Source organism: Mastigoproctus giganteus, chromosome 6 (genome assembly GCF_048544385.1).
Source record: "Mastigoproctus giganteus isolate SK-2022 chromosome 6, ASM4854438v1, whole genome shotgun sequence".
NCBI lineage: Eukaryota > Metazoa > Arthropoda > Arachnida > Uropygi > Thelyphonidae > Mastigoproctus > Mastigoproctus giganteus.
The window spans coordinates 109,312,407-109,337,826 of record NC_143580.1 but is presented as its reverse complement, the minus strand read 5'-3'; the positions used below and the strand labels follow the sequence as shown (position 1 = coordinate 109,337,826).

At 39.9% G+C, this 25,420-nt stretch overlaps 1 protein-coding gene across 2 annotated transcripts in view; it reads left to right on the top strand.

The window, feature by feature from the left end:
- The window catches only part of LOC150084504 (uridine phosphorylase 2-like), a 143,519-nt gene that overhangs the window by 87,734 nt on the left and 30,365 nt on the right, over positions 1 to 25,420 (top strand). For both annotated transcript variants that reach the window (XM_090375251.1, XM_090375250.1), the window contains exons 6-7: positions 3,921 to 4,062; positions 24,318 to 24,464. In XM_090375251.1, coding sequence (XP_090231377.1) covers positions 3,921 to 4,062; positions 24,318 to 24,464 — 289 coding nt within the window. The remainder of the gene's footprint in view (positions 1 to 3,920; positions 4,063 to 24,317; positions 24,465 to 25,420) is intronic.

Below are 25,420 nucleotides of genomic sequence, written 5' to 3'. Positions count from 1 at the left end.
GTGATGGGCTCGAACCCCGGTCTAATCAAGAAGCATATGCTACGCACTGCTGCTCCTTCCTACCTGGCTACGGAGGCGCCACGAAAGTTCCAGGATAGACAAAGGATAATGCATATACGAGAATGTACCCATGCTTCCTGACATGATGTGGACTCGACAGTGCCCACCGGCTGCACAGCTAATCGGACTTGGCTGATTCCGCGGTCGAATTAGCAGGCCTGACGTATAAATTTGACTTGTCGGCCCCTTGTGCAGACTGCAGACGGGTTATCCGTGGTAGCTAGTGTTCGCAGTTGGCAAGATTTGTGGCATTGCGATTAGCAAACGAGGTGCATCAGATTGGGCCTGTGATCGAGTTGTGGTAGTCTGGTCTGCGCAGTGATCGTGCGGTAGTGGTTTTTCATGCTCGGCTCCGTGTGGGATGCGGTCTCTTTTTTTTTTTTTTTTTTTTTAAGGACTTTTTAAAGGACTGTTCTATGTGCGAACATTGTAACACTAGTCGTTTTTGCGACATCAAAATTAAATCAAATCAGATCGCATTGCTAATCGGACTCCTTCCAGTGACAAGCTGGCAGAGCAGAGTCGGACAGATTATACAGAAGCTGTTTCACATGGCAGGCTTGCGAACACCATTTTAAAGCTGTATCTCTGAAATGGAAGGGAAGGAAACTTTTGTTACTAATGTGTACAATTCAGCTGATTCGTTTTCGATATTTATATTTAAAATTATGTAATTTATCCTAATTATGCACCACTAGAAACACTCTGCTAGCAGCCCTTACTGCTGCTTGCAAAAGGGAATAAATAATAATCGTATATGATTGCGTCACTAGGTTTTACCACATCTACAGTAATGAATCGCAAATGGTTAAACTAGCAGAACAAGCTTGCTTGCGAAAAGATCAAAAATTCATCTTAAAAATATACGTGATCTTAATTCCAATTTCAGTGATGCCCATTTTCAACTTCGATTCAATTATCTATTATTGAGATTATTGATGTATGAGTCATCACTAATCTCAGTTACCCTTTCGCGTCAGCGGCAGTACATGTGCATTTGTCGACTCTAATATCCTTTGAGAAAGACTTAGTTGTAATTTCTACTCTGGCTAAAATCTTTTTACCTCATTCTGTGAAATTCCTCTGTTTCGAATTGTTTCTATTGTTCTCCCAGTCCTACAAATTATTCAGAACTGTTTTGACTTCTTTTTCGAAACTTTACTTTCTCCAATCTAATTTTCCTAACAGTCAGGTTATTTTTCCTTGGTAATTTTAATTTTCACAACTCTAGCTCGCTTCAATTCTATAGTTTCACGTAGAGATCTAATGATTTTGCGATTACTTAACTGCCAGACAATCGTTACCACTCACTTAACACTCTTGATCTTTTCTTTACCAGCAGCTTTTCAAAGTACACAGTTAGTGTTAATGGATAGCAAGAGAGGAGAATGAAGGCATCCTCTTACCAAGAGAAGTTTAAGTTCTGCAAATTGCAGCTGTCGTCCCGGAGTATAAACAGAAAATTTATTTATTTTTTTTATTACACCGCTGCACAACAAACCACTCTTCACACTTTTTAAATCTCTTGCCTCCACAGAGTTCTGTGTCACACCTACAAAGAATACAACGCGGAGATGGGGGAAACCCCTGGTGCGGCCAGACAACTAATGCACTTTACAGTACATTTGCAGAAATTAAAAGAATAATCTTGAAGAATCAAGAAGTTAATATTAAATCATGTTGAAATAGAAGTACTCTTAATGGCCGAATTGCTATCCAAAAGTTTAGAGAAACAAGGAGGATCGAATTTTAAAAATGATAACTACATTTCAAAAATTCGGTTGCAGTATGACAAAGAAACAGAAAGATTATTATTATTTCATATGAAAATTAAAATCTTTTGTTTACACTCCTGGACGACTAAACGGTCAGAGGAGTTCACAAGATAGAAATACGTGAAACAGCACCGTATTTAGTAGTCGGCCAGGTTTCAACTGCTGTTAATCAATGCACCTTGACCTAGTCGTCTACAAACGGTCTGGGTTTCTTGGAGACAATCCAACGACATGCTTGTGACACTCAAAATCACGCCACGACTTGATTGCCTTGTCTCCAATTTCCCGATAACTCTCCAAGCAGTAGTCTCGGAGAAATCCTTATGAGATGGCGTTTTCAGATAGAATATTCACTACGATATTCGAAAGGTGTGTTATCTTTGTCAGTTGTAGTTCACGGATGAAATATGGCTGACGTGGTCGAGCACTCAACGAAACGGTCGCAGGCCTGAATTCTCATGTTCAGCTGCTGCAGCTTTTCCTGTTGAACGTAGTAATTTAAATCCGCACGTCAGTCTGTGAACGTGTGTGTTACTTCAGCCGCAATGAATATCGATGCGGCTGGTTATCCATTAAGAGATTTGCTCCGTAAGTAAGTGGTTTATACATCGTATTTTTTTATTTGTTTCCCTGATATTTTTCCTCCCGCCTTTATTACTGAAGCAAGCTATGCCGTCGGCCGCCTGTCGCATAGATTTAGTAGCAGTATTAGCAAGACCAAATGATGCAAAGAAGTGGTTATAATCACTAAATGATGCAAAGAAGTGGACTTTTCTGCATAAACCAAAAATAAATATAACTAAAATAACAAAAGAAAACGGAATATTTATGCTGTTGGATGGTTAACACGCGGTAAACTTGGCGAGACTCACTACCTGTGCGACGTTGGTAGGCTAATGATGCAAGAAAGCAAGTCACACGCTTGCTTTCCTAAATACACGTACCTTGAGTGACCGGGGTTCAAGCCCGTGTTGTATTCTCTGTCTTGTGAACTCCTCTGACCGTGTGGTCGTCTCCGGGTATAAGTAGAAAATTTATTTTCATGCCAAATGTATTCTGACTATCATTTTCTATAGAGGGATAATTGCATTAATTTCGGCACTAACAAAGGTCATGTAAATCAGAGATAGGATACAGTGTGCCTACCTAGCCGCCAATTTACACTGCTTTGAAAATTTCACGTCAGTTTGATTCATAATCCTGTCTTTTTCGTCTTGAACCACTTTTTGCCACTCTCTCTCCTTAGCTTATATGTGCGTTCAAGATTTATGTTCCACAATGCATAACCTTATATTTATTAAGTATTAAAATTTAGTAGCCATTTTTCGGACCATATATGTAACTATCCAAGTCTTTTCGAAGTGACATGGACATGGCACGCAGTGTTAACCATCCCTTCCCACCATCACGTAGTTGGTAAACTTTCACAGCTTCAGCCGAATATCCTTTTCAATATCATTTATGAAAACCAGAAATAGGACGGAAGCCCAACACCACTGTAGAATGACGTGACGATGGTACCATGTAGAATCATTAAAAAACCAATTTCATTAATATTGTTTTGCTCTCAGGAAAAGGGGGAGCTGACGTCGCCGTAAACTCGTGACAAAGAATGATTTATTTATATAAAAAATTATAAACTAATTTTTATAAATAATTAGCACTGTGATTTATCAGTCTGCTTATTAACGCTTGATTATTTATTTTGCAATTACATATTATGTTTTATTTATAAAATATAATTTGGATATTTTCACTGTTTCTTATATTATTTGGCGCGATATTTGCGAAAAGATTATTTATCGCAAGTTTTGGGCGATAAATTTTTACTAGTTTTCTTTGTCAAAATGTTAATCACGCGCACGTTATGTGTAAAACCACGAGACATTCGCCATTTCGCATTCGACATTCGCAAATATGAAAGGATTCAGTGTTCGTTAGATTTCATTAGTTTTATGTAGTGCTTTTTCTGAACTGACTTGAATATTTTGTATTATTTTTTTTTTATATGGGCTAGTGATTTATGCTATTGAAAGAACGTTTTAGTTATAAAACTAATGAGAAGTAAAATTCTATAATTTGCAGCACATTCTCGGGAAAACGGTACGAAGACCAGCAGTTCTTGATAAACAGTTGGCTGAAGAGCTGAAGACCGTAGCAAACGAAGTGCTACCTCATTATACAACTGTGTTGGGTAAAACTATGTGCACTTATGATTTTTATGAAGGTGAGTATTATTTTCGTTGTACTACAATACGCTATGTAAACAGTTGAAGATACATTTACAGTGCGAGTTAAATTCCAATTAATATAAAAGTTAAGCTTTTAGCAATGGTTTAGGAACCATCGTAGCAAATATTTGATTACAAGTAATTAATAGTACAGAAGAACCTCATAAATCCGCACCCTCTGGATATCTCCCCTGCTGGATTTTTGATAATTCTGATTTTTTGAATGTTTAGTATAGCATATGTATTCAGGGGGTAATTCGAGTTATGTATATATGTATTTGGCAAGCTTAGATGAGCATAATTGGTTATCTACCGATTATGGATACACATCCGGAAGTGGCTTCTTTTGCTTGAATCTTAGTTATGGCGTTGATCCCCACCTTGGTGCTGTTTTAAAATCCGGAACTCGTTTTCCAGTTTTAAAATAGCACAAGGTTAGCCAATATTAAAATCGTGGGTTAGTCTTTACAATCTGGCACCCCTTCCGATTGATTGTTACGAGTGACTGACATGCCTAGCCCGCTAGTGTTAGTCATAGGGTGTTCATTCCCATTTTCCCCTGTTTTAAAATTGGAGAATGAGTTCCCGAATTAAAAACAGCGGCAAGGTGGGGGGGGGGGATAAACACCTAACTAAGATTCAAGCAAAAGAAGCCACTTCCTCCGGAGGTGTACCCATAATCTGTAGTATAACCGCATAATTTAATGTTGTCACATAGTGGAGTGGTGAGGAAGATGACGATTTTACTTTCGCCACCCAATTTTATGAATATACATGGTGCGAGTTTACTCCTTGTCGAGAATTATGGGGGTGTGCGTAAAGATGTTTCGCATCAAAAAGTATGCTTTTTGCCAAAAAATATATTGTCGGAAATCGTATTTGAATATATTTTATTAGATAATCCAGTAGCTCTGGACCGTATAATCTCCGCAGACCGATAGTCGAAGCGTGAACCCGTGCTTCCGTATTAGTCCAGTGGGTAGGTTCTCAGGCGAGGTTAGCATGGCTTTTTCTCCCGGTTTTTAGTTCTGCAAATCGATCACAGAACACGTGCAATTTACGTACATAATTGACGCGGCACAACATGGTCTTAGTTGGTGATGCTCTTGTAACAACAACATTTAAGGCACCTAGTTTCCCTGCTCTGTAGCCCACATATTCGAATTCTTTCCTCATATGCCCTTTTTTATGTACGCCCTTTTGCTGATCTTACCAGGTGGAAGAGAATTGTTTGGCAGCATGGTTTGTTTTCTGTCCACTTTTCACTTCCGCAGAAAAGTCAGTCTCCACTTGTTATAAAATTTGGGATGTGGGCATTGAAAATCCTCACCAAGAATGAAAGGAAATCTGTAAAAATCAGATGCCTTCTACTATTGAATATAAGATGTATGACCCTTTTATTTTTATGAAAGAGACGATAATTTTGATATCATATATTTGGATTTCAGGAAAGCTTTTGACACTGTTGCGCATGGAAGACTATTGTACAAATTGGAGCAGAATGGTATTAAGGGTAAGTTGCTACAATGGATAAAAGGATGGTTGAGTGGGAGAATGAGGGTGGTAATTAATGGGTGCTGCTCTTCGTGGACTAATGTTATTAGTGGAGTCCCATAGGGTTCGGCGCTAGGTCCTCTGTTGTTTTGTATATTTATCAATGATATTGATTTAAGTATATCAGGCTTAGTGTCGAAGTTTGCAGATGATACAAAGGTTGGCAGGGTTATTAATGATAGTAATGGCAGTGTGCTACTGCAACAGGATCTAGATAATTTGGACAGATGGGCTAAGAAGTGGCAACAACTTAATTTTAACCTTGACAAATGCAAAGTACGGTATATGAGTAGAAGTAACCCCAGAAAAATGTACCAACTGTGTGGTACTACACTTAAGGTGGTAGAAAATGAAAAAGACCTGGGAGTAATTTTGCAGTCAGATATGAAGTTTACTGAGTAGTGCAGACTGGCTGCCAGGGCAGATCATGGGGTTTTGTCAATGATATATAGGAATTTTGCTAGCAGAGAAAAGGAGGTGATTGTCCCTCTGTATAAGGCAATGGTCAGACCACGCCTTGAGTACTGCGTACAGGTCTGGAGGCCTCATTTTAGGAAGGATGTAGATTTGCTTGAGCTTGTACAGAGAAGGGCAACAAGATTGGTGAGTGGAATGAAGGGATCCGCTTACCAAGAGAGGCTTAAGTTCTGCAAATTGCAGTGGCTGGAGACTAGGCACCTGCGCGGTGATCTGATTGAGGTGTATAAGGCCTTGAATGGGTTGAGCACGCTGAATTCTGATGGGATCCTTCCACTTGTTCAGATTACGAACCTAGGGCATAAATTCAAATTAAGAAAAAACAGATGTAGAATAGATGTGCGGAAATTTGCCTTTAGCCAGCGGGTGGTTAATTGGTAGAACAAACTTCCATCTGTCGTTGTGGAAGTTGATATGTTAAATAAATTTAAGGAGGAACTGGACAGGCATTTAGAGGGAATGGTGTGAGTATTTATTTATTTATTTTTTTTTTTGGCTGATGCTGCATAAGCTCATACACTTGCTTTCTTGCATCAGATGCCACTACTACTACTACATTTAAACATGGTGTATAACTGCCTAACCTTCCTGAAGATTTTCCTGATATCATCTTTTAGTAAGATAGCGAGTTCCTTCTTTTTCATAAGGAACTGTAAGAATAACACAATACGACCCAATGTACACTTTCAGTGGACTGGACATGTATGCAAAAGAAGCCATGCTTGCACTAACGTTGTCAATTAACATTCTTGAACTGAAACGGAGTATATCAGTGGCATTGATTCAGTCGCCACAAATATACTAGCAGAGGTTTGGGAAGATATAAATTGTGGAATTGACATCTTCCTTGAGGATCATATGGACGACAGTATGAAACTTTAAGAGGTTCTCTTTCCCTCTGCGTGTCAATTGTAAATGCAGTTTTCGTTCCAGTGATATTTGGAGGCTATACTATTTTTTCATAACCATGTAAGTCAGAGTGTCGATATTATACATAATTTAAATACCACAGATGGATATTTAAATATAAGGCAATTCATGCAGATGTAAATAGTTTTAATAAATTTAACTAAATCGTTTAACTATATCCAAAGAAAAAAATAAATAATAAATAAATAACTGGATCGTATAACAACAATAACACAGTTGCGGTTAGTTGAAATGTAGCTTGAAATGAAGTTGGTCGAAACAAACAAAAAAAGTTATAAATTATTACATTGTGAAGTACAAAACGGTTAAATCGTAAATGTTTAAGGAAGAACTGGGCAAATTATTGGAGGGATGGACAGGAGTAATGTGGGAATTTTTTTTTTTCTGATGCTTTATAAGCCTGCTTTGTTGCTCATTTGTCACCGCTAATACCAATTAGTTGTGGGAAATTATGTAAGAAAGCAAGTTTATGCAGCATCAAAAATGAAAAAAATCACTACCCGTATCAACTGCTTATCGTCTCTAACAGTTTGTCAAGTTCTTCATTGAATGTATTCAAACTACCCACTTTTCCAACAGCTGATAACAAATGAAAGTTTGTTCCAACGATCTGCTGGCTGAAGGTAAATTTCTGCACATCAATCCAACAGCTGACCATAAATTTGAATTTATGCTCTTCATGTGTGTTGTTTGAACAAGAGGAAGAATGCCATCAGTATTTAACTTCCTCAGTTCAAACGAAGTCTTAAACACCTGCAGGTGTTTAGTCTCCAGACGTTGTAATTTGCAGAACTGAAGCTTTTTCCTAGTAAGAGCAAACTCTTGTTCCCTTCACTACCCTTGTTCTTGCCTTCACCTGTCTAATATATCCAGATCCTTCCTCAAATTAAGCATTCAGACAGATATTTAAGTACTAAAGATATAGCCTTACACAATGGAATAATCACCTCCTTATGCCTGCTGGCAAAATTCCCCTATATCTTTCATAAAATACCTCTATATGATTCACAAAACCCGATGAAGTACCCTGTCTGCACCGCTCAGAGAACCTCATATGATTGCACAATGATCTTCAGGTCTCCTTCATTCTCTACTATTTTGAGTGTGACACCAGACATTTGATATGTTAATCTGGGATTACTGTTATGCATAAGAATTATCTATCTGCAGTAGTATAACCTCTGTACTATTATTAACCGCCTTGCCAACCATTATATCATCTGCAAATTTAGATATTAAGCCTGATATGCCTCCAACGCCATCATTAATTAATATTGAAAACAACAAGGGTCCACCACTGAATCCTGGGTGAATCTACTAAATAGGATTACTCCACAAAGAGCAGAGTCTGTAGATAACCACTAGTCTTCTCCAACTCAACCATCCATTTCTCCATAGTAGGAACTTGCATTTAATGCGGCACATCTCCTATTTGTACAGCATTCATTTATGTGCAACAGTAACTCAAGCTTTTCTGAAATCTAAGTATATGATGTCAAAATTATTATTTTTAATCTAGTTCCTTTTTTTACTGCATCATATCCAATCAGATTGGTCAGACAAGACCACCTCTCCCCTTAACAAATCCATTCTGTGACTGCAATATAACTGTATTCCTGTCTAGATAGTCCAACATTACTTATTTCACCAGTAATTCCATTATTTTCCATTGAACAGAACTTAAGTTAACAGTTCTCTAATTACCTCTAATGGATAAAAGGATGGTTAAGTGGGAGAAGACAGAGGGTGGTAATCAATGGGTGCTGCTCTTCGTGGACTAATGTTATTAGTGGAGTCCCACAGGGTTCGGTGTTGGGTCCACTGTTGTTTTGTGTATTTATCAATGATATTGATGAAGGTATATCAGGCTTGATGTCGAAGTTTGCAGATGACACAAAGGTTGGTAGGGTTGTTAATGACAGTAATGGCAGTGTGCTACTGCAACAGGATCTAGATAATTTGGGCAGATGGGCTAAGAAGTGGCAACTGAAGTTCAACCTTGACAAATGCAAAGTACTGCATATGGGTAGAAGTAACCCCAGAGAAACGTACCAACTGTGTGGTACTACACTTAAGGTGGTAGAAAATGAAAAAGACCTGGGAGTAATTGTGCAGTCAGATATGAAGTTTTCTGAGTAGTGCAGACAGGCTGCTAGGGCGGGTCATGGGGTTTTGTCAATGATATATAGGAATTTTGCTAGCAGGGAAAAGGAGGTGATTGTCCCTCTGTATAAGGCAACGGTCAGGCCACGCCTTGAGTACTGCGTACAGGTCTGGAGGCCTCATTTTAGGAAGGATGTAGATTTGCTTGAGCGTGTACAGAGAAGAGCAACACGATTGGTGAGGGGAATGAAGGGATTCTCTTACCAAGAGAGGCTTAAGTTCTGCAAATTGCAGTGGCTGGAGACTAGGCACCTGCGCGGTGATCTGATTGAGGTCTATAAGGCCTTGAATGGGTTGAGCACGCTGAATTCTGATGGGATCCTTCCACTTGTTCAGATTACCAACCTACGGGGACATAAGTTCAAATTAAGAAAGAACAGATGTAGAATAGATGTGCGGAAATTTGCCTTTAGCCAGCGGGTGGTTAATTGCTGGAACAAACTTCCATCTCTCGTTGTGGAAGTTGATAGGTTAAATAAATTTAAGGAGGAACTGGATAGGCATTTGGAGGGAATGGTGTGATTTTTTTTTTTTTTTTGGCTAATGCTGCATAAGCTCCTACACTTGCTTTTTTGCATCATGTGCCACTACTACTACCTTTGACCCCCCTCCCTTGTGTATCGGGGATACATTCTCACTTCTCCAGTTCATAGGGGGGCCTCCCCTGAATCCAAGGATGCTCTCATAATTATGGCTACAGCTTTAGTTAATACTTTTGCTGCCTCCCTTAATATAATTGAATTAAGTAAAAAATGCATTGGGGAGGAAGATCCCTTCCTCCCCAATGCATTTTTTACGTTTAGCCTCAAGAATTCCTCTTGCACTTTCTTTTCAGTTAACACAAAATCATTTAGCTGCTTGTTAAAATCTGATACACTTCTGGCATCCCCTTCCCTAAGGAAATCCTTATGTGTGGATATAGATGCAGAGTACCTATTCAGCTTGTCAGCATCTTGAGCAGTGTCATCACCAGTTAATCCATCGACATCAAGTGGACCAATATGATTCAACCCCTTTCTTCTACTGTTAATGTAAGTAAAGAAGACTGCTGCTTTTCTGTGCATTCTTTATCAGAGACTTCTCGTAATCTACCTTAGCTTAACCAGCTTTCTTTGTGGCTTGATTTCCATCTAGTTTGTATGTACATTAGGCTTCCATATCACCCTGATAATTTATATGCATTTCATGCATTTTTTCTCTACCATGAGTCTCATCAGTTTGTCTGACGTCCATTTAGGTCTAAATAGCTGAATACCCTGCATCTCTATTCACACATAAGGATTTCCTTAGGGAAGAGGATGCTAGAAGTGTATTACATTAAAAGCTTCTATAATTGTCTCTGAATGTTTCCCATTTGGTATTTGCTGTTGGTAACATCATCAGGTGGTCCCACTACATAGAATTTAAAAACTGTCTAAGACCGCTGTAGTTACATTCACTAAAGCAGAAGCTCTTCCTCTTTGCCATTGAGAGTAGTTACATCTTTAAGTAGGTATTTTATCTGCAGATTCTTAATGTATGAAGATCTAATAATCAGATCTCGAGTATTGCTTTCTCTCGTTGCCACTCTAATATGCCGGTAAAAAAAATATTCATCCAGTAAATCCACAAGTCTTGATAATGTGTGTGATTGATTGACGAGGCACTCATCATGTTATGTTATTTTGTTATATTTGGTGTTTTTTAGGAGCATTAGCAACTAAGTCCATATTTCTCCGGGGATATGCGGTGGTCATTCCCTGACCTTTCCGCATCCTCCGTATTTGGTGGTCACGGGCTCGAACCCCGTGTCTAATCAAGAAGCGTGTGCTACACACTGCTGCTCCTGCCCGCCTGGATATGGAGGCGCCAGATGATTGCTGCCCTGTCTGTGTCATCAACTTGAGCCTTATATGTGACTTTGTCCTATTCCACATGTTCTTTTTGCACCATGTATTTCTGATTTCCCTGACATTCGGGTCACCAACTGTGGCTTGTTCCTGAGGGACTAAGGATCCCTGATGTGGAAGGATGCCGTCGTGTTGTCTAGTTTTGGGCTGAGTGCTGAATGAGTCCCCTTTTAATCCTCCGGGGTTTTTAAAGCCATCACATAAGCCCATTAGAATGCTGAATTTGTGTTTAGCCTCCTTGTGCCCTTTGTTACACGCACACGCGCGCATCTCCTTTGACTTATCATATCCAGCTTAAGTGTGAAGGCTGTTCAACAAAGAATGATCATAGCTTTTAATGAACAACGTATTGCTTGCTGTTTCTAGCTGAGCTGCGGAATTGAAGACCAAACCAAGCTACATCACGTACCAACTGCGTAGTTGACTCATGCGCATGGTCTCACCTTGGCGATCGGTCAAATTTATGCCTGTTCAGTTTCGCGTACAGTACTTAACAGTTTTGGAGACTAAATGCACAAGGCAATAATATGTTATGGGTTGAAATTACACCATAGTTTACCCATAAATTTAACTATACGAGTAGTGAAACGGCATCGTTTGATTATATCTCATATTGTGACTACCTTCACAACGAGATACCAGGTATTGCAATTCTTTGAATAAATAACGCTTCTCTAGTAGAAGAGACTACAGTACTGTTATTTATTCTCAGTAGACACCACCACCCAGACGTCTTTCGGAGTTTGTAGGCTCACTCATCGGTGGGCGGGCAGGTACCCTGATAATGCAGACATGCCGTCACGGTTGCGAAGTTAGTTATTTAAACCCATACCATATTATGCCTTGTGCATTTAGTCTCCAAAATATTATCATTATTTTCACCGTTTGGCATCACATGTATTGTGGGATTAACTTCGCAACCGTGACGACATGTCTGCATTATTATTATTATTATTAAAATCAGTTTATTTCCCAAGAAACCTTGGGTCACCCCGGGACGGCTCTGTGCCAGAAGGGTGTGAATACAGACTAAGGTGCGAGGAACACAATGTACAATAAACAAGGGTACATTCGTGCTCGACCCGAGACTTTTACAGGATTAAATAAACAATAATGTACAAAATATACAGTAATATACATGATTACATGAAGACAGAAAGTCTTTGTCATATACAAATAGGCAAGTTAAAAAAAAAAAAAAAAAAAAAAAGTCTGTCCAGGAGCAGGTGAGTATTATAGGTTCATAATCTGGTAACAGTTCTTGAGGATTTCCTTCCTGTAGGGCTTGTCTTCACAGAACCTATCAGGGTGGATCCTAAATTTATTGAAGATCCGAAGACAATTGGCTGGAAACATGTTCCTCAGGGAATCAATGTTTGACAGCGTAAGACGTAGAGGGAGACAGGAGTCGGGGTGCTTCCCTCTTGCCCTCCTTGGGCCAGAGATTAATGTGGATACTGATGGAGCATCAATTCGCCTCGTTATAAGCCGTGCAAGCGTGAGGACATTTTTTGTCATGATGATATGTCTCCAGGGAGTGGTGCCTAGATTTGCTTGTAGGGTAGATCTGGAGATAGTTAGGGGGTGGCCTACCACCCTGTTCATCCATCTAAGCAACCAGTACTCTAAACTAAGATACTTCTGAAGGTATGAGGCAGGGGCAGATGACCAAATTTCCGAAGCATAGAGAGGAATCGGCTTAATACACCTCAGGATGTGCCGAACAAGCAGCGCTGGCTGATGCACACCAACGAGCTCTTGACGCACTGCCCAAAGAGCAGCGTACGTCTTCTGCCTCATCCTGGCAAAGTGAGGCTGAAATGTGAACCCAACGTCCCAGGTGAGGCCAAGATCAGTATGAGAGGTCACCTTTTACACCGGTTCCCCACTCACAAAGATTTGGATATCATTTTTGGCTTTCTTTTTGGTTATCGTCAGTTGTGCTGATTTGGAAGGGCTCAGATGCAGCCCTATTGTGGCAAGATAACTTTCCAAGCTCAATATCTGCCTAGAAGCCTGTTGGTTGATATCATGAATCTGATGATTATGATCTGAGCTCACGTAGAACTTCAGATCGTCGGCATAGGAAACAAAGTTCGGATTCTGAGCAAGGAAAGGCTCCAAAACTGCTGCAAACAGGATAGCTGACAGTACGCTTCCTTGTGGGATGCCTCTTGAGACGTCAATAGTTACTTGAAAGTCATTGTGGGTCACAGACAGATGTCTAGGAAGTAAAATAGACTTCAAAATTTGAAGTAAGGTTTCCACCAGGCCGAAGTAGTGTTTCAGAATGGTAAAAAGAGCTGGGAGGTGTATTCTGTCATAAGCCGATTTTATGTCGAGGAATATGATATCAATCTGTGATTTGTTGTTAAGGGTGTGCTGAATTCTGAAGAGGGTATCAAGAAGATTGGTAGTTGTCGATCTCCTTTGTAGAACGGTATGGAGGTACTCGGGCCTGTGTGTAAAGCAATGCTGGGCAATTGTTGACTGAATTACTTTTTCGAAAATTTTGAGTAAAGAACAGCTGATGGATATTGGTCTCAGGTCTTTAGGAGATTTGGGTTTCTTGATCTTTGGAATGAGCTTAACATGGTAAGTTTTCCAAATTGAAGGAACTATTCCAGATTGCAGGATTTGTCTGAAAAGGTGAAGGAGAAGGTCGACTATATATGGGCTGCAAATTTTGATAATAAAGAGTGGGAAACCATCCGGACCTACAGTGGCTTTGTTGGGTAGTTTATTGATGACCTCAATTAGGGTCTCTCTAGTTATTTCTATTTCAGACAAGTGTGCCCTAGGTAACCAGTCCTCCTGCGAGAGAAAGGAATCAGAGTCAGGAAAATCTGCCTGCTGTAAGCTGAACTGTGCCCATTCCTGGACAAGCTTTTTGGCAATGGCTAGATGATGATTCGAAAGGATCCTTCTACCACTCTTCAACCTATTGAGAACAGCTTGGTTAAGGACCAGCCTTTTCTTTTTCAAGAAGCAAGCTCTTTCTTTCTTATCAGGATACCTGCCCGCCCACCGATAAGCGAGCCGACAAGGTCCGAAACACGTCTGGTTGGTGGTGTCCACTGAGAATAAATAACAGTCTCCTCTATTAGAGAAGCGTTATTTATTCGAAATAGTGCAGTACCTGGTATCTCGTTGGAAAGAGGTACCCACAATATAAGATATACATTAAAAGCTTCTATAATTGTCTCTGAGTGTTTCCCATTTAGTATTTGCTGTTGGTAACATCATCAGGTGATCCCACTACATAGAATTTAAAAACTGTCTAAGACCAGTTCAAACGATGCCTGTACACTACTTATGTAGTTAAATTTACACCGATGTTATATAGTACTTAACAGTGGAACAAATGCAAATTTTTATATTTAGGTCACCCTTAATTTCTTACATAAACCTGTATTTATGTCTGTAAATTGCGTGCGTTGTCTGGTGGATTTGCCTGTTTTGCTGGACGAAAAAACTCCAGTTTCGTGGGCAAAAAACATTGCTATCTGTGCCTGAGACCGACTAACTCAGTTACGGAGTGAAAAAAGCCCATTAACGTTCTCACATCATCGACGGGATTCGAACCCGGCCCTTTTCCACCTAGTGTGGGTTTGGACGGTAACGATACCATTGTGCAACCGCACCACAGGAACATTTTTATTTATTATTTATGAATCAAAGCGGTCTCAGCCAACCAATGGTAACCCCGCTGTCAGTTACACATAGTTTAGCAGTAGTCTTATATACTCCCTCTCCTGTTTGCCCAAGTACAGGGAGGGAAAAAACCTGCCATGACCAAAAAAGATTGATATGAACAAACTGAGATTAATCAAATTACATAAAAAATAAATATACATATAATTAAATTTCAGACAAAGTCCAAACTTCATTGGAAAGAGCTGCATCTATTCACAGTCTGTTGGAAAGCCAGCAGCGCAAGGAGCTGCCGAAAATAGAAATGCCAACAAAAGCAGTTGCCGAGAATAGAAATTCCAGCACAAGGAGCTGCTGAGAACAGAAATACTAGCACAAGGAGCTGGAGTTTCAGTGGATATAAGAGACTCATGCCTTTAAAAGCCTTTAAAAAAAAACACCAAACTATCATATTTAAGTCACCCGAATAATTAAATTCATCTACCGTGCTGTGTCTTATGTTCGTTCATTGCCTGTGTTCTATGGTCGATTTGTCTGTTTGCTAGACGAAAAACTCCAGTGCATGGGGGGAAAACCTTGCTACCTACGCCTGAGACCGATTAACTCAGCCATGGAATGAAAAATTCCCGTTAAAGTTCCTCACGTCATCGACGGCATTCGAACCCGAGCCTTTTCCACCCGATGTGGGAAGGACGGTGACGATACCACTGTGCTACCCGCGCAGACTAGCAAAGCCTTTAAGAAAGATTTCACAGAACTTTAGATAATTTGGCACTGCACATACCGGATAACAAATCCAAGGCATCCAGATGCAGAAGAGTCTTCCGCCTAAGAAATATTGCAGTTGCAAAGGCTTAGAAAGCCAAGATGTTCTCCTGTTTATCAATTAGAATTGTCTCGCAGCTTTCTGCTATAAGTTTGAGATTACCAACCCGAGATACCAATTCAGTCCGTAGATCGCTGTACTCCTCACAGTTGTACATAATATGTTCCCATGATTCTCTTTCGTCACAGTGGCAACTAGATCTTTCAGTGATTCCTAAATCATTCAACTTTGCATTAATCGAACCCTCACCAGTCAATAAGAACATAGCTTGTAAGTTTGGTGCAAATCATTTGAATTTTATTGAGGCTGTATTTCTTAAATCTGGGAAAAAAAAATTTGTTTTGTGTAATCTGCCCTTTATTACAAACGCTCCCACGGCCTTGCCAGACTTTTACCAAAGCATCTCAGATTCTTGCCTTTCTTTCCTGTGATCTGCCAAGATGTCCACTCTATATTCAGAAAAGAACAGGGAATGCCATGGCAGACGAAGTAAACCAACACACAATACACCAAATGCAGATAAATAGGCAATTTTCCAGTGGTAACCTGCAAAACTGGGGTCAACATAGTGCACTGCATTGGGCTTCTCCTCTGGAATTCTATTTTAGACCAGTGGTTAGTAAAAGAAAGTCAATTTTGCAATAAAATAGCATATGCTGATGATTTAGTTCTATGCATAATAGGCGGATCAAGGCTTTTGCTAGAATCACGTGGGAAAGAAATCCTGGATGATTTGCTAGAATAGTCTAGAATAAACAAATGAAACATTTCTGAAATGAAAACTAAAACGATGATCAATAACAATAAAGTGGATTATAACAGACCTCCTAAACTTCACATAAACATTGCCCAAATTCCTTATGTTCATCAAAATAAATATCTAGGTCTCTTAATTGATGATAAATTTTCTTTTATCATCATTGAGCATTACAGCTCTGGTTCATACTGTTTTTTACCCCACGTAAAGAACTATAAAGCACAAAACTTTGGCATTATATTATAAGGCTGTATTTTTGCCAATTGTATATGCGGTTGCCATGTGGTTTCCTAGAGTTACGCACGTCATAGTGAAGGCCCAACTTTTATAATTGCAGAGAAAGATGATATTGACAACACACAGATGCTGCAGGACAACATCAGCCTTGCATTACAAGTGATCTCAGGTTGTATTCCGATTGACCTTTATGTGGCATACCACAGCATGATTTCTAACTTAAAGAAAGGTTGGCAACTTAAATCTTCGACATTGTAAGTAATCCGGCCACGGAAATTCGGCAGGAGAAAATTAATCTTTGGACAACGTCATATTTAATTACTGTACCTGGTTCAGTGCGGGATAAATTGGATAAATTTGGACTCGATCCTGACCCTTTGTGGTTCTGTGGGCCAGTAAAAGATTGGAGGCATGTTCTGCTTTATTGCCCGGCTTATGACGACTTCAGACAAGAACTATTTAACAGCACTCAACCTATTAGAACTGATAACCTCAATATATTAATTCAAGATGCCAAGAGATTATGGTATTCCAGTCTTTTTCTGACAAAGTATTTAAAAGAAGACCCACCTTGTTTACTAATTCTAGAAGTGGACAGTAGACTGATGTATTAATGAAGTTATATTTCTATCTTACTAGGTCAGACAGCTGTTAACTTAGAAACTAAATGTTGTTTTCTTAAATTTAGTAGTAATATTGAATGTATATAATGGTATTAACTATACATAGAATTTTTTTTTTTTATTTCCCATCGGGTTGGGCAGCCTGAGGGCTTCTGTCCTTTGATATTGCACTCCTTCCACTGGACGACAAATTGGTGCAGCAGCACTAGATAATAGAACAAGGCACAACTCCTCATGCTTAGAAATGGGCACTAGGCAGTGATTGACCTGGTGTTGATCGCTGTAGACACTTTGTGAACGCAGATTTTCCAAGGTGGAGTTTAGCTGAACGTCTAGGTGCCACCCAAAGCAAGTACATATGCATACATACATATATATCTTTTATTGCGTTTTATTGCTTGCAAGTGAAGCTTTGTGATAATATAGTTTCTTCCGCGGAATGCGATGATCGTAAATAGAAAGTGTTTGTATCTACAAATATGTGTATTTGTATATATGTCATAAAAATGTATGTACCAAAAATCAGTTCTGCATGTCATGCATATCCTAAGGAGCATTACTATTTGAATGGAACTGAGCTTTCTAATAAATACTTTTCCACTTACACGGGCAAACCAAATTGGTGCACCGTACGTTACCACGGGGATAAATACTCATTCATATATTCAACACGTTACCTTTTATTCCCAAGCCAGCCCTAGTGATTTGAGTAATCATCCCAATGAATTTCCTCACCTTTTCTGATAGATATGTAACATTAGTTTGAAAGTCAAAAATCCGTCAAATGTAATGCCTAGATATTTAAATTGCCTTGCCGATTTTCGGCCTGACCCATTCATTCTCACAACTGGGGATCTTCTACTCGAAAAATTACCATTGTCCTTGTTTTGGTTCCTGATACAGCCAGTTTATGTAACCTACACCAGTTATTAAGTTCAAGAAAAACCTGATGTGACCTGGTTTCTAGTTGCATCCGAAAATTTCCTTCAATAAACCGGTCTAGATCATCGGAATATGCCACCATCTCTGTATTTTTTTTTTTTTTAAGAAAACTCCAAACATGAGCGGTATTAGAACCTATAGTACTTAGTACCGTTCTTGGGTTGGTCAATGAATAAACGAGGAAGATGACAAGTTGGTTCTGTGAGTTTGAAGTTGGACAGTAAATGGATTTTGGCTGGTGGTGGGAATTATAAAGCCAATCAAGAAGAACAGTGCCCATGGAAGTATCTGTAGAAAAGGCATGCAGCAGAAACAGTACGTCTATGAGACAGCAAGTGGAGATACTTTTAGAGAGCAGTCTTTAATTAACCTAACTGCCCTCTTCTGAATGGAATCGAGAAGCCTGAGAGAGGTTTTGGGGGCACTGCCCCAGATGTGGGAACAGTATTCCACGGTAGGGCGGATTTGCGATTTGTACAGAGTGAACAGCTGTTTGGAAGAAAAGTAGCGTTGAGAGCGAAAGAGAAAACCAAATTTTTTAGATGCAGAGGAAGCAATATTTGTAATGTGCTTGTGCCAAGGAGATTAGAAGGCAGGGTAATTTCCAAAAGAGATATATCATTTTTCCTATAAATCGGAGTAGCATCAAAGATTAGCATAGGAGCAGAAGAATCTTTTTTGCGAGATATAAGACAAGACAGTTTTAGAATGATTGAAATCGACTAAGTTGTCTTTGCCCCACTGGAGAATTACCTAGACATCGGCATCATGCTCTAAGTCCCTACACAATCAGTCCTCCAAAACTAGGTTCCACATTAGTGGTCCAAAAACTGATCCTTGTGGGCATCCCCTGGTCACCTCTCATACAATCGAGCCAACCGACGACTTAACAGTCACTCTACGGTGTGTCAAGTGGTCCTTTACCACCCTGAAGATCTTAGTTCAACAGCCTGCAAGTCGCAACATCATAAGAATGCTGCTCCACTGAATGGAGTCAAAAGCTCCCTCAAAGTCAATAAAGATTCCAAGGACTTACTTACTGTTCGAGCCTAATATATAGTTTCGCAATGCCCGAAGCACATCATCTGTTGCTCTCCTTTTTTTCGTTTCAATAAAACAGCTGAAGCATAGGAACTGTTAAAAGAGGCTTATGAATCTGTGCTTCTATACAGCACAGCTCGCAGATGGTTTAGTATGTTTAAAGATGGACTGAATCAATCACAAAAATAAGTAGTCCTGGAGCTCCAACCACTGCTGTCACCACAGGAACCATAAACATTGCTTCTGTAATGGCAATAGAAGATAGTCGTATAACAGTAAGGCAACTGGCAATGATATTGAGAATATCAGCATGCACAGCATTTCCCATGCAATTCCATATGACACGTGTTTGTGAACATGTATGCGAATACTCACTCAGAAACCCCACCAACCCACTCAGTCTTGTAACCTCATCTGAGACCTGAGCAACTGCAAATTCGCATTGAGGTTTCTCATGCGCTCAACGGCTGATTAATGAAGAATAAGATTTTGCAAAGTGTGCGTAGTGGTCGTGGGTGTGGAGCCCACAGTGGTTTCTCACTTCTGTCCCGTATGTACGCTGTGGTGGCGGACAGTACTACTGAATGCCAGGAAGAGTATTTTGTGTTGTGGTGGGTTCTGTTCCCTGGAATTTGGTAGTGGGACCCCACGTTACCCTGGCTAACCACACGAGGTAGCCAGGGTTTTCCGTTATTTGCTGGCTGGTCTCTGCAAAAGGTCTCTTGAGCTTCCTGTACGGAGACAAAATAAAGGCGGCGCCTCCGTAGCCAGGTGGGAAGGAGCAGCAGTGCGTAGCACACGCTTCTTGATTAGACCGGGGTTCGAGCCCGTCACCACCAAATACGGAGGATGCGGAAAGGTCAGGGAATGACCACCGCATATCCCAGAGCAATATGGCCTTAGTTGCTAATGCTCCTAAAAACCAAATAACAAAAAAACAAACAAAATAAAGGGTAGAGTATGGGGAAAGTACAGAATGTAGGTATGAAGAGGTGATAAAGAGATAAGGGGGTGTAGACAAAGGCATTCCCCTGCTCTGGCAATGGAGCAAAACCCACATGCTTTATCAGGCGAAAGGAAGGGTGATACACCCCAGGAGGGGGAAAGAAAACTATGTAGCTTGGTGGTAGCCAAAGATGAATGGGCGGTGTGTAACTACAGTATCTTACTCAGACCTATATCTGGTGGGCAATATCGTACCCTGTGACCAAAAGTCCAGGGTTAGCTGCCCGTATAGGCGATTTGTATATCTGGTTGAGGAAACAGAAGAGTACCGGAGGTGGAGTCTGGGTCAGTCAGTTGGTAATGGATTCAGCCCAGCATGATTCAAATTAGGTAGGTGGACATGTTCGTTGTGTCAGATCTCGTAGAAGGAGTCCGTCGGTGACTGCGGTAGGTGTGGTTATTCCTGGTAGTAGCGTAACTGGAAAGGCTAGGCAGGTGTTCAGCTAGTCCGGAAGTATTGGCAGGTTGTGGTGGCAATTGTGGAAGTAGTGATCATCTCCAGGTCAATAATTCATGGACGAAGTGGGAAAAGGCTTCATAGTATTGCTCCTCGTTGATCACTGAAGAGTCTTATACGTTGGACAGAAGTACATAAGGTGGGCCCATCATCGAGTGTCTGCACAGTGGTATCGTCACCGTCCTCCGCACACCTGGTGAAAAAGGCCTGGTGGTAAGGCGGAATCCAAATTTATTTGTAGCTTGGAGGTTTGACGTTTCGTAATGGTGTTGTAGTCTTGAAAGCAGATGTTCGAACAGTTAGTTGTTTTCAGGGCTATAGATCTATAGGACTTCGGTTGTTCTGGTGGCTTGGGGATTTTAATTATCAGTGAGACACGGCTTTGTTCCTTACTCTCTGGAGTAAGGAACAAAGCTTTGTCATTGCCAACACCGAAAAAAAAAAAACAACGGTTGTAGCTTCTGCAGGAAAGTTATGGTCATCCCCTCCCTTTTTTTTACATCCAAGGAACGGTTTACCAGCATGTTGTGCGACATCATATAACTATTATGGAACCTTACTACAGAACTGTACGGCACACTTCGCGAGATCACATTCTTCCCCAACGAATGTGATCCCTAAATGCCGGCTAACCACAACTGCACTCAGGTGGGTGGATAATGCGAGACGTCACATCGCTCATAATCGAGTACTTAGCCAGAATTAATTTCAAATGTGTTTCTCATCCGCCTTATAGCCTTGACCTTGCGCCCTGCGTTTTTTTTTATTTCCAAGAGAAAAACGTTTCCATTCGTCAGAAGTTGTAGAGACATTGGAGGCGATTCTCAAATAGCCGACCGGGCTAGCTGGGTCGGTAAAGTGCCTGCCTGGCAACCCAAAGGTCGCGGGTTCGATTCCCGCCTTGGGCTTGGATCAAAGTACTGCAAAAACCTTGGGAGGTGCATTTATGGCCACCGAAGCCTATGCGCCAACAACTACCAAAAAAAAAAAAAAAAAGATTCTCGAATACATATCAAAAAATGGCTGCCTTGATATTTTTGAAGAATGGCAAAAACGTTGGAATAAGTGCATTTCGTCAAATGGAGACTTGGAAAAGGACCATCAAAGTATGAATGATTAATAAAGGTATGTTGTGAAAAAAAGTTATGCTCATTCTTTACTGAACAGCCCTCGTAGCTTCGAAATGAGGGAAAAAGTAATAAATTTATAATTCTTAAGAGAGAGAGAGAGAGATCTTTATTGCAACTAGATGAATACAATACAGTATAGTTAAATAAGCAAAGTTGCAACTGTCCCGTCACTGTCAAAGGCTAGGGGCTCACATTAGAATTAAATAATTAATTGTGTACACAGTGATGTAAAAATTAAAATGTAACATATCATTATGATTCCTTACATAATGTAGAATTAACTATATTTACATGCTGCATCACATTAGGTATAAATTTACAATAATATACAGGAATGGGCCTCATACCTTCTCTTGTGACTCGTCGATGCGCTTTTTTTTAAAGAGACTTATGGCGAGACTGTCACCATACGTAACAAACGAGTTTTGTCGTAGCACTTGAGCTTGGCAGATGGTGTGAAGAGGATCTTGTCCTTATTGGCTTCGGTGATTTGAGCAAGTTACTAAGACCATTTTCCTATAGGTTTTATTGGTGCAGAACTTAAATTCAAGTCGGCATCGAGGTGTTGTACTTCCGTTAGCGCCGACCGTGCTAGCCGGGTTCGAATCCCGCCTCGGGCTGGGATAAAAGTACTGCAAAAACCTTGGGAGGTGAATTATGGCTACAGAAGCTGATGCGCCAACAACTACCAAAAAAAAAAAAAAAACCTTCCGTTAGCATTTCATTTAAGAGGAAGTGATCTTAGATGAAGTCTTCGATGCTTCTTCGAGCAGAGCATCGGGGTTGACCGACGTTCTGGCTTGGGTATTCCCCAGTGACACGAATAAATAAATAAAAGTTTTCTGTTTATACTCCGGGACGACCAAACGGTCAGAGGAGTTCACAAGATGGACAGAAAATAAGAAACAGCACCGTATTTAGCAGTCACAGGCTTGAACCCCAGTCCCGCAAGGCACATGTACTTATGCACATGCGCGCATAACCACTCGGCTACGGCCAAATACACGGTGTCTGTGTTCGAAGCAGTGCTGGGCTATTGCTGGCCGAATCACTTTCGAATATTTTGAGCAGAGAACAGTTGATGGAGATTGGTCGCAGGTCTTTAGGAGATTTTGGCTTCTTAATCTTTGGAATAGGCTTGACTTGATAGGATCTCCAAATTGATGGGACGATTCCAGGTTTTAGTATTTGTTTGAAGATATGAAGAAGAAAGTCTACTATATATGTACTTCATGTTTTAATTATGAAAAGTGGGAAACCATCTGGACTTACAGTATCTTTGTTTGGTAATTTGTTTATATCAATAAGGTTCTCTTTGGATATTTCAATATCATCCACCTGCAGCTTAGATACCCAGTCCTCCTGAAGTGAAGATTTTGGGTCCGTTAAGCCAGCCTGCTGTAAGTTGTATTGGGTATCCCATTCTTCGACTAGTTTATGGTGTATGTCAATGGGATGTGACTGGTGAGAAAGAATTATTCTAGGTCTCTTCAACCTACCCAGAACAACTTGGTTGTGGACTTTACTTTTCTTTTTCAAGAAGCATGGCTCTTTCTTTCTTATAGATGATAAATGAGATTTCTGCTGCTTTCTAGGCCTTCTGCTTCCTGATGAAAGCCAGCCTAGTTTCCCTAATTGTCAGCTAAATAACTGTCAGCCCATTTCAAAGTCCACATCATCATCAATTAAGATGGCTGCAACAAACCATACCAAATCACAAATCAAATAACGGTGAATAAAAGGATAATTTTTTAAGATAATATTAGAGATGGGTCAGTTTTTAGGAGCCAAGGAGTGCCAACTTGGACAACTGCTGTTATACGACGGCTGATGGAATATGCATCACATAATCCTGCTTGTAACACGTCTAGACTGCCTTGTGTATTCCAAGGCATTTCCAATGTCATTGACCTAATGACACGCCTTAAATGTCACGCTCTTCTTTCATACCGCATATTTATTTTACTTTTCACAATACTGCTAGTGATGGTTGTTATGTTTATTTGAATTGGTTAGGCCATGTATACCTCCAGAAAAACTCTCGAACAGCGTAACAATCATTCCTCTTTTCAACTCCGACAAATCGTACTATTTTTGTATGCTTCGTAGAGTTAGCATCTCATAAATGATGCAAACATTAATGTAGTGAATGCTATTACTAGATTTGGTTTAGAATGTCATTTTATAACAGCGTAACAGTTCATTTTTGAACACTGATCACTCTTAATTGGTTACTGGCGGCTGTATAACATATTTGTAATCGTATAAAGTCCTTTTTTTTATAATATGATTTACGTATTTTTCAGATTTATGTGAGACTAGGTTAATCAAGGAAAGCTCAGCATATTTCATCTTTGTATATGTCAGAGGCAATGTTGTATTTGGGGGAACTGAAGCTGTATCGAAACCTGCTTTTTTTCTGAATTATTTTATGACATTTCACTTTTAGTTTTGGCATTCTAGATTATACTTTTGGGAATCTGAAACGTAATCATTGCCAGTTACTGAAATCTGATTATACAGTAGTTCATAAATGACTTGGACTTAGTTAACGTTTATTTTTAAGGTCAAGGAAGATTAGATGGTGCTTTCTGTAACTACACTGAGAAAGACAAATTAGAATATTTGCACAAGATTCATAAGGAGGGCATTGCAAACATCGAAATGGAGTCACTTGCTTTTGCTGCAATGTGTAATTATTCAGGTATCAAAGGTAAGCTTTGTCAGCCATAAATATTAAGTTTAATTATTTTATTCATTTATTCGCAGATCCATTTTATGTAGACCTAAACTGTTAATGAAATTAGTTACTCTTTTTTATAAATTCAGGTAAATTACTTAAATTCTCAGTTTTGATATAATATTTTATCATCGGTTAACAGAATCTTCAAATATGGATGTTTTTACAGAAAAAAGCAAGAAGGTGATATCGTGTCTTCCTCTTCTTGCCATGAGGTTCATCATTATTCACAATTAGAGAAAATCTTGAGATACTGTTCGACAGAATACACTGTATGTTTTCCTCCATCTGACGATTTCGTTCGTTAGGGTGCATAAGCGGCCATTTGAAGGAAATTGACCATGGTGATTGGAGTTCTAATGTAGAGCTGAAGTTCCTTTTGATGATTGGTGTTCTTGTGGTTAGAGGGTTTATTCATAAGTCTTTCGGTATTTTTCGAAATTTTTTTTCTCTTATAGAATCTCTCTCTCTCTCTGGGTCTATCATGAGGGAGTTGAAAATGCTGATTGTGGTCATTGGAAACATGTCATTTAGTCGAACAGTATTATTGTTTAAATCGATGGAATGGTATATAAAGCGTAGTTCTGGAGATAGCAAATAGGTTTCCAGTATCGCAACATCAAGTACTCTTAGGCAAGTCCTCGCGGTAGCACAGTGATAATAATCACCATCCTCTCCACACCGAAAAACCCGTGTTCGAATCCCATCACTGACGCGAGGAACTGTTATGGGCTCTTTTCACTTTTCGGCTTTAGTTAGTCGGTCTTAAACGAGGTGGATGACGTCGTTCCCAGATGTTTACTGTTCGACAGAATGCTTGATTTGATTTTGATTTTATTGGCGCAAAAACGACAGCGGTTATACTGCGCCAAGAAAAGATTAAAATATCAACTCGAGAATGCACTGTATGTTTTCCCTCCATCCAGCGA